Source organism: Eutrigla gurnardus (assembly GCF_963514095.1).
Source record: "Eutrigla gurnardus genome assembly, chromosome: 9".
NCBI lineage: Eukaryota > Metazoa > Chordata > Actinopteri > Perciformes > Triglidae > Eutrigla > Eutrigla gurnardus.
In genome coordinates, this window is record NC_139923.1 from 29173148 (window position 1) to 29183147 (window position 10000).

General features: G+C 45.7%; 2 protein-coding genes and 1 long non-coding RNA gene across 5 annotated transcripts in view; 1 reads left to right on the top strand and 2 right to left on the bottom strand.

Annotated features, from left to right (window-relative positions):
* Positions 1-5016, bottom strand: part of adat1 (adenosine deaminase tRNA specific 1) — a 7384-nt gene extending 2368 nt beyond the window's left edge. The window contains exons 1-9 of one of the 2 annotated variants that reach the window (XM_084017223.1): positions 4724-5016; positions 4517-4585; positions 4258-4312; positions 4042-4172; positions 3428-3962; positions 2167-2312; positions 1994-2093; positions 1408-1494; positions 341-500 (exon numbers count right to left, since the gene is read on the bottom strand). In XM_084017223.1, the coding sequence (XP_083873349.1) occupies positions 368-500; positions 1408-1494; positions 1994-2093; positions 2167-2312; positions 3428-3962; positions 4042-4172; positions 4258-4312; positions 4517-4585; positions 4724-4871 (1404 nt within the window). In that variant the 5' untranslated portion in view covers positions 4872-5016 and the 3' untranslated portion in view covers positions 341-367. The remainder of the gene's footprint in view (positions 1-340; positions 501-1407; positions 1495-1993; positions 2094-2166; positions 2313-3427; positions 3963-4041; positions 4173-4257; positions 4313-4516; positions 4586-4723) is intronic. The other variant, XM_084017224.1, reaches the window with a different exon arrangement.
* Positions 5017-6454: 1438 nt separating this feature from the next.
* LOC311018266 lies at positions 6455-6981 on the top strand. The gene is made up of 2 exons (XR_014597703.1): positions 6455-6747; positions 6802-6981. It is a non-coding gene; the product is annotated as an uncharacterized lncRNA (long non-coding RNA).
* Positions 6853-10000, bottom strand: part of wwp2 (WW domain containing E3 ubiquitin protein ligase 2) — a 41358-nt gene continuing 38210 nt past the window's right edge. For both annotated transcript variants that reach the window (XM_084017080.1, XM_084017079.1), the window contains 6 exons: positions 8734-8874; positions 8520-8640; positions 7764-7868; positions 7589-7685; positions 7405-7477; positions 6853-7222 (listed from right to left, as the gene is read on the bottom strand). In XM_084017080.1, the coding sequence (XP_083873206.1) occupies positions 7123-7222; positions 7405-7477; positions 7589-7685; positions 7764-7868; positions 8520-8640; positions 8734-8874 (637 nt within the window). In that variant the 3' untranslated portion in view covers positions 6853-7122. The remainder of the gene's footprint in view (positions 7223-7404; positions 7478-7588; positions 7686-7763; positions 7869-8519; positions 8641-8733; positions 8875-10000) is intronic.

The window sequence follows — 10000 nt, forward strand, 5'->3', positions numbered from 1 at the left end:
TACATCTGGTTATTGATATTAAATCACAGATCAATACTTTATTCTGGTTCCTCCAGCTGTGGTGAACCAGCCCACATGGGTCTTGCTGGATCCAGCTCAGGATGATGTCATGATGGTGTCATGAACCCAGATGGGACGGGGTCTGGGTTCCTGGTGGATCGGGGACTTCAACATGTAACAAATCACTAATATTGGAGCCGCAGCATATTACACATTGTGAACAAGGAAAAGCGTCATCCGAGGACACTGATCCGCGGTCCTCGACCTCGATGAGGACGGACCCGGACCTCCTGCTGCTGACCGCGGTGACCCCCCAACAATATTTATGCAGAACTCAAACCTGGCCGAGCAGCTGACCCAGCAGGCGTCAGTGGAAGAACAGGAGGTCTCGGCGGCCGCGGGGCCACAGGGGGAAGGCCCGGCTGTGGAGCTGCTGCCAGGCCTGCTGGTAGACCCGGGACGCCTGCTTGTAGTCCCAGTAGGTCTCCAGGTCTGGAGTCCTGATCAGAGAACAGAGGAGCAGCATCACCTGACCGGATGGATTACTATTACACATACCAAGCAAGACTACAAAGAGACCAAAACACATGGTTTTATGTTGCCAACACACAAGCTGGACCAGGTCCAGGTCAGGACCTGGACCTGGTCCAGAGAAACAGGACGGTCTGGGGCTCGTGAGGATGATTAATGTCACACTCCCTGAATTCAGCACACATTGTTGTTGTAGAAAACATTGCCATTGTGTGTGTGTGTGTTTGTGTGTGTGTGTGTGTGTGTGTGTGTGTGTGTGTGTGTGTGTGTGTGTGTGTGTGTGTGTGTGTGTGTGTGTGTGTGTGTGTAGAGGCTGCACTGGGATCAGGTTATCTGCTAAATGGTAAAACACAGAGAGACCACTGTTCTCTCTGTGGAGGGGACTCTCAGCCTCCAGTACAACACACACACACACACACACACACACACACACACACACACACACACACACACACACACACACACACACACACACACACACACACACACACACACACACACACACACACACACACACACAGCCATGTGACACCATTTAGACAGAAATCTCCAGGACAACATGAGCCGAAGTGAAGAAGCTGAAACAAGTGGAGGTGGTTCTGGTTCTGGTTCTGGACCATGAAGGGGTTTTGTTGCATCTCCACAAGATCAAATAGATATTTTTTCCTGATAATTCTCAGGTGTCAGAAACATGAATAACATTCAGGACAGCGGGAGGTTAAGTGTGTTGTGACCCGTGACCACTAGAGGGCAGCGTTTCCCGTTTAAGCTCCGGTGAGGAAACCATAATAAACCATAATAGACCATAATAAACTTAATAAACCATAATAGACCATAATAAAGCAATATAAACATGAAGGGCCTCGTGTTCGGTACCTGAGAGAGTCGGGGAGATCTTCGTGGTCGGTGTTCGCCACCACGGACAGGAAGGAGTGGAAAAGCTCCCGTTTACACAGGAGAGACCTGAAGTACACAAACACACACACAAACGTCACCCATATATATGTATATGTATATATATATATATATATATATATATATATATATATAGACATATATATATATATATACACGTCTAGTTAGCAGGTCAGGAAGTCGGCTGAATAACGCTCCAAATGTAGACATGGTGGTCTTCAAAGGGGTCCGTTGACCTCTGACCCCCCGAGATGTGAGTTATCTGCATTCTGGTCCTAAATCCCATAAAGTAGGTCTGACTGGAAGGCTGAGGGACTCTTGTGGATCCAACGAGTCCGGTTTCATTCATGTGTGATGATGTCTAAAATGAGCACATAGTGCCCTCTTGTGGCCTCTAGGAGAATCACAGCCTCATGAACCTTGACAACCACAATGTCCTTTAAAAAAAATAATTTCTATGTGGTGTCTACTGCAGACCTAATGTCTGACCCCCTAACAAAGACCAAACCGGGTCCATGTGGATCCTGAAGGGTTCGGGTTTTAATACCTGACGTTCACAGTGCCGAAGGACTTCTTGGTGACTCCGTGTTTGTAGCCGTTGGCAGTGACATCTAGTGGCTGCTCCGCCACATTACACCAGCTGATGGCTGAAACACAGGGAAGCTGTTGTAAAAAACGGTCTAGTGCTCCTGCTGGTCCTTCAGGTCCTTCAGGTCCTACCTGCCCCACAGGGGGAGACACGTCCCTGTCCAGCCCGGTGTCGGAGCTGGGTCTGGCTCTGGCTGAAGGGGAACTCCAGGCTGGACTGGAGCAGCACCGTAGGAACCACTGAGAAACCAGCAGGCAGTTCCGATACATGGGAGCACCTAGGGGGTACAGCAAGACCAGGTTCCAGTCAGACCCCTCCGACACACCGTTTCAGGCTAGAATCAGTGTGAATATTTGGCATCATCACGTCATTTTCGTATCGATAAAGTCTTTTTGTAGTATTTTTTTATGTATGTAGTCTTTTTGTAGTTTTTGTTTATGTCTGTAGTCTTTTTGTAGTTTTTTTTTATGTATGTAGTCTTTTTGTAATTTTTTATGTGTGTAGTCTTTTTGTAATTTTTGTTTATGTCTGTAGTCTTTTTGTAATTTTTTATGTGTGTAGTCTTTTTGTAGTTTTTGTTTATGTCTGTAGTCTTTTTGTAATTTTTTGTGTGTAGTCTTTTTGTAGTTTTTGTTTATGTCTGTAGTCTTTTTGTAGTTTTTTTTTATGTATGTAGTCTTTTTGTAATTTTTTATGTGTGTAGTCTTTTTGTAATTTTTGTTTATGTCTGTAGTCTTTTTGTAATTTTTTATGTGTGTAGTCTTTTTGTAGTTTTTGTTTATGTCTGTAGTCTTTTTGTAGTTTTTTTTTATGTATGTAGTCTTTTTGTAATTTTTTATGTGTGTAGTCTTTTTGTAATTTTTGTTTATGTCTGTAGTCTTTTTGTAATTTTTTATGTCTGTAGTCTTTTTGTAATTTTTGTTTATGTCTGTAGTCTTTTTGTAATTTTTTATGTGTGTAGTCTTTTTGTAGTTTTTGTTTGTGTGTAGTCTTTTTGTAGTTTTTGTTTATGTGTGTAGTCTTTTTGTAGTTTTTCATGTTTGTTTTCGTTTTGTAGTTTTTCATGTCTGTAGTCTTTTTGTAGTTTTTCATGTCTGTAGTCTTTTTGTAGTTTTTTATGTCTGTAGTCTTTTTGTAGTTTTTCATGTTTGTTTTCGTTTTGTAGTTTTTTATGTCTGTAGTCTTTTTGTAGTTTTTCATGTCTGTAGTCGTTTTGTAGTTTTTCATGTCTGTTTTTGTTTTGTAGTTTTTCATGTCTGTTTTCGTTTTGTAGTTTTTTATGTCTGTAGTCTTTTTGTAGTTTTTCATGTCTGTTTTCGTTTTGTAGTTTTTCATGTCTTGGAGTCTCTTTGTAACATTCACTGTTATCATAACTAACGATTGACCCCTGACCTTGAAACCAGAGCTCTCTGCATCACTTCCTGGCTGTAGGGACACTTCCCCACCACCACGGTGCTGAAGTAGAGCGCCTCCTGCAGGTAGTGGGACAGCAGGGCGCCCTGGAAGCCCAGGACCCCCCAGCGGGCCAGCTTGTCGCTGCAGGAGAGGGACAGCGTGGGCTCTCCTCGGCCGGGCTTCACCCGGAGCACCCCGGTGCTGTGGTACCCCACCCCGGGGTGCAGGGGGTCGGCTGGGCCCCCAGAGACACACTTGGCCCCCGTTCTGTGAAGGTCTGGGACCTGTGGATCCAGTCTGGTTTCTGTCTCCAGCTGATCTGGATCCTGTGAGAATGTTTTGGCTTGTTCTCCATCTTCTGGATCCGTCTCCTCCAAACGGGGCACTTTCAGGCGTCTCCCTTCACTTGACCCCTCAGCTGACCTTTTCAGGTCTAGTCCCCCGCCGGGTCCCACGGGGCCCCGTACCGGCATAACAGGGGGGCAGGGCTGAGACTGGCCATCCATCACGGGGATGATGGCGGCGTCGCCACCTGGAGACACACAACACGTTTCAGACGGATTTGTGAAAGGAACCTTCCGGCTGTCGGCCAATCAGACGTCAGCACTCACAGGGCGTGTGACTGGTGAAGAACAGGAAGGAGACTCCCGGACGCAGCCGCCACTTCCCCCGCCGCTCCGCCCGGCAGAACACGCCGCTGTCAGCGCCGCTAACGGCCCTCAGCAGCTCCTGGATCAGATACCTGCACACACACACACACACAGCAGGTCAATTACACACTTCACACACACCAGAGGGTTACACACCTCACACACACACACACACACCTCACACATCCCCTCCGAGCGATGACCTCTGCGTGGCTGTCGTTAAGGATTTCACCTGAAAGACGAGAAGAAACAACGCGTTGGTTTCTGAGAGAAAAACACAAAACTGAGTCTTCACCTTCAAAATAAGATACGCACCAACCAGGAAGAGACTCAAAGACATATAAAACTACAAAAAGACACATGAAAAACTACAAAAAGACAACAGACATAAAACTACAAAAGGAGGATGATGACATCATAAACAGGTCCAACACACCTTGGGGACTCATGGCTGCTTGTCCAATACATTTGGTCCCAGTTCCCAGAGAGACCACCTCCATCTTTACTGGGTCAGGAGAAACATTTGGATTAGAACTTTATTTTATTTTTATTCATTCACTAACAGTGACAATAATCATCGTTTTTAAAAATATCAATTTCAAAAAAACAAAATGTGCCGTGACGTCATCACGCTCGTTCCAACCTGCGTCAGCGTCAGCAGCGCCCCGGATGATCTTCACCACGGCGGCCAGCAGGGTCCACTCTCTGCCCGGCTCGGGCTTCCCTCTGCGAGGAAGCCGCTCGAAACGCTCGTAGCACAGCCTCGCGACCTCATCCGCGTCCACCAACATGGCAGAGGACCTGCACGCGCGCGCGTGGCAGCAGGCACGCGGACCATTAAAGTGCGACGTTACTTTTACGACGGCCGCTGCGTCACACTAACTACACATGAACTGTTTGAACGCCACTCGGGCTGCTTGGAGGAACCTCGAGAGTGAGCGACGTCACTTCCGGGCCGGGCCAAGGAGCGCTTTCCTTTCACAATAAAAGTCTTTATTTTTATTAATTAATTCATTTTGTGATACAATCATTAGTGACCCGTCATCGATCAATAAATCCCTCAATGTTTGCTTTTTTGTTTTAGACGCATCTAAAATGAGGAAAGTTTGTAGGATTTAAATAAACATTTTCTCTGTTGTTGAGTCAGTAGGGGATTCGACTTGATGTAGCCGCCTGCAGCGCGCTACCTCACGTGATGGATTGTGGGTTGAAAGCGATGCACATCGCGGGAACAAGTCTTTAAGAGCCGCTTCTTGCAGCGCTTGGCAGCGCGGTCCACACCTCCGCTACAGCGGAATGGTTCTCATTGGTTAAAAGTCCAATGACGTGTGTTCAGGTCCGCACTCGGCGGCCACCTTGTGGTGAAATGATACTTTTTATTTTGGTCGCATTGATCTCATGGCTTGATCTAAAGTTCCGTGCATTGTGTTGTGAGTCGGCCTATTATATGTGAGGTCTGGTTAATACAAACATAGAATGATAATACAAATATACTGGAAAAAATAATGCCTTCCACATGTTGCCTTGCGTGTGTGTGTGTGTGTATGTATGTATGTATATACACACTTTATATATAACATATCCTCTTTGGTTTGCTGCTGTGTTCTATCGCTTGAGCACTATAGTCACGTTGACTTTGTTGTCTGACTTGACGGCGTTTGGCTGCCGTCTCTTTTAGAGCCCGCCCCCTCAGCCCTCAGACACCTGCAGCTCTCGTCGGTGTGATAAGTCAAGTCAAGTCAAGCCAAGACCATCCCGAACAAGCCTACTCAAGTCTCCCTGCAAACACAAAAGATAAAAACAATTAATATATGTTTGTATCGTTTGTATTTGTAATTTCTCCACCACTACAGTGAACTAGACAGCTTTTTAAATGTGTGTTAAGTATCATAAATGTTAGTTTGACAGTTTGAATCCAAAATTCAGACGTACATTCTCTTTAGATCGTTGTCGAGGGAACCAGAGCGATGACAGAGTTTTTAATGAATTCAAATTTTTCGGACCAAGGTTTTTTTTTGTGGCTTTCACACCGATTAAAGGCATCAGCCAATCAGATTGTGCGGTTGAAACATGACGCAGCTCTGTAGTCAGAACCCGTTCAACCTGAAAAAGGAGCATTTATTTTATCAATGGATTGTCAAAAGTCAATTTTATGTTCAGTTCATGTCTGATCTGCTGTATATGTGAAATTAATATTATTATTATTTTTAAAAAAAACTCGAAAACGGAGCAGTTATTTATTTTGAAGTTCTACCCTTCACAATAAAAGCCCTCGACATAATATTCCCAGTGGAGCCTTTCTCCTTCTCATGTTGTGGATTTATATATTTATTTATCTCTTCGAACAGAACAAAAACATCATCACAGCTCAAGATTGAAATCTCATTTATTTTAGTTATGTACAGAAGAAAAAAAGCAGAATTTCACAATAACTGAAAAATAAAAAATTAAATCCATCTCATCTGTGTCTCTCATGCACTCACACACAATCTCTCTCTCTCTCTCTCTCTCTCTCTCTCTCTCTCTCTACGGTAAAAGTTTAAACACGTACATCTCTCTGCTAGATATGTTATACTGCATTGTGGGTCGCTGCTGTCGGTTCTGGTGCGTTTGAAGCCGTGAGGAGTGTGCGTGTGTGTGTGTGTGTGTGTGTGTGTGTGTGTGTGTGTGTATGTATGTGTGTGTGTGTGTGTGTGTGTGTGTGTGTGTGTGTGTGTTGAGGTGAGTTAGATATAATCCTCTGGATGTCCGTCCTGTGTCTGTCTGTCTGTCTGTCTGTCTGTCTGTCTCTCTCACACACACACACACACACACACACACACACACACACACACACACACACACACACACACACACACACACACACACACACACACACACACACACACACACACACACACAGTCTCCATCTTCATCCCATGATTCAGGTGATTTCTCAGCTCTGTGATTAACAAATGTAAAATTATAATAATCATAACAAACAGAAGCTATCCTGTTGAATGGACTGTTCTCCGTCAGCTGTTTCCTGTTTCCTGTTTCCTGTCACTCCTGGCCGAAGCCCTCCGTCTCCTCGATGGCGAACAGCAGCTTCTCTCGGAGCTGCTCCAGACTTCTGTAGGGCGGCAGATCCAGACGGTTGAAGCTGTGAGGACAGACAGACAGGCAGACAGACAGACAGGCAGCTCACCGTTAGTGACTTGTCAGCTAAGCCCCGCCCCCTAAAGCATCCCCGGCTTTCTGGTCACTTCCTTCCTTGCTGGTTGATTCACACTGGTTCCAGAGGAGCGTAACCATGACAACAGTGTGTTTATTCTTCAGTCTCACCATGTGTGACTTCTTGGAAGCCAAGTCTCCTTCCCCACCTTGTCTATGCAGAACTTCTGGGGACCGTTACTTCCTGCAGACAAGAATCAACACGTCACTTCATCAGATATCAGATAGATCTGTTGTTTCATCATCATAATGCTTTTATATCATTTAAGATTAAGACCTTCAGAGAGCGACTGACCTATGAGCTCGGCGAAGCCTCCGACAGGCAGCCGGCAGGTTCCCGTGACGAACTGAAGCAGGCGGATCCTCTTCTCGTTGTCCATCTCCTTCACCACCTGCAGGACACGAGTCATGATGAGCACACGGACGACCAGCTCACCTGTGTGAGTGTTTGCATGGCGGCCAGCTCCTACCTGCCAGAACCAGTGGATCTGCTTGCTGTTCTTGGTGTAGTGTCTGTAGATGGTGTTCTTCTGCCAGTCGGCCAAGTCGATCTCCTGCATCCCACACAGCATCAGCTGCAACACACGGGACGCTTTAGACACCAGCACGAGGCCGACCAATCACACGCTCCAGCACCGGAGAGCCTTTAAACCTCAGGACTCATACAGGGTTCCTACACCTTCTCCAAAGTCAAATTCAAGCACTTTCCAAGCATTTCCAGGTGCATTTCCATGCTTTTCCAGCCCCTTCCAGCTGTGGTAAACTCCATCTTTGTATCAATCCAATGGTCAGTATTCAGTCTACTTATGATGTCACTTGTTCATCACATTAAATGAGATGTTATTGTCCTCTAAACAACCAACATGATGTTTGGAGACAGCTTTTTACAGAAGGACCACAAATGAAAGGAAAACTAATTCCACTAACAGATCCACAGAAATATAATCACCAACTATTTTCATCATCTGTTCATCATCAAAAGGCATTTTTCATAAAGAAATGTCACAAAATGCTGTTTTCAGTCCCTCAAATATGGAGATCTTCTTTTCTCTGTTCTATCATAGATGTCATCACATACAACACACATTTATAGACCTTTATTCTACATCCAAGCACTTTCCAAACCTGGAAAACACCACACTAAAGTGTTTTCAAGGATTTCCAACACCCGTACCAACCCTGCATCCAGAAACATTTAAACCACTGCTCCTCCTCCTCCTCCTCACCTCCAGCTCCTTCTCGTCGAAGTAGCGGAGCCACTCCAGAGGAACCACCTCGTTGAAGCCGTCCAGGAAGGCCTTGGTCTGCTCCTCCACGCCGCGGGTGAACCTCCAGTCCGTCAGCAGGCTGGAGGGTGAAGAGGTTTTATGAATATATATATATATGGTTGCATCTCCAGCGATGACATCATCCACCTGATTCCCACGGCGACCAACTCACCCGATGTACTCCTCCTTGTTCTCCTCGGTGACCAGCTCGTTCTCACCGTCCTCCTTCAGCTGGTGGGTGGACACCTTCCCGAGGATCTCCATGTCCTGTGCAAAATACAGCTCCACGCCACACTCCTCCAGGTTGTTCTCTCTGAGGAGCACACACACACACACACACACACACACACACACACACACACACACACACACACACACACACACACACACACACACACACACACACACACACACACACACACACACACACACACACACACACACCCCCCATGTTACCGTGGAAATGGGAAAAACCAGCTGATGCGCTGCCATTCAGTCCCGGGATCACGGCTGTTTAACTTCTCTGACTCAGAGAAAAATCACTGAAAGCTTCCATGAGGAACCTTCATTAAATGTGGATCTTTGGCGCCCCCTGTGGACAGGAGTGGTAGTGTTTCCCAGCACCAGAGTCCCTTTAGAAAACCTCAGATTTAACTGCAAATCAGAGTCCAACGTACAGTGGCGTGCACAGGTAGACACTAGGTGGTGCTAAAGCACCTGCCCTTGCCCTCTGGACCAAGCAAGTGGCAGCAGACAGTGCACAGCTGCAGCCCAAACACACCTCCTCCCCTGCCCACCAGCAGGTAACACATAATGAATCAAGTCGAGTGTGTTGTTTGCCCCCTAAGCCTCAGTTGCCAAGCTGTAACTTGCATTTATGTGTCTCTGTTGTGAAGTAGCCTGTCTCGACGCCTCACAGCTGGGCATAAATTAGCGACTGCTCACCTGCTTAACAAGCTAGACGCTACTCAAAATCAATAATAGATATGACGTGATGATGACCACCGGTAGAGTTTGTCATTGGTATCCTACAGCATGTGAATCTATCAGTATACTTACTTAAGATGAATATTTAGTAGCTTGTTGTGTAGGTTTACATTAGGCTACATAATTAACACGTGCAGTAATTTATTTGCTTAATGACAAACAGGCAATTCCCAATTGCCTGCAGGAAAAGTAGCCCTGTGCCTTGTTGAAATATAACCAAACAGCCTTATTCATATTGTTGGTCTCTTTTTATAATAATGCCTAGAAGGAGAGGATAAGAAGGGAAAAGAAAGGGCGCTACAGCAGGCAGCCCGGGGGAGCAGCTCTCTGGGAAATAAAACAATAGTGACTGACTGATCAGTGCTATAGTGTGAAACTGTACCAGTTCAAAGGTCAAGTCATTTTATTAAGATATTGATAAATAAATATGCAATTACGTTCAACATGTGCCT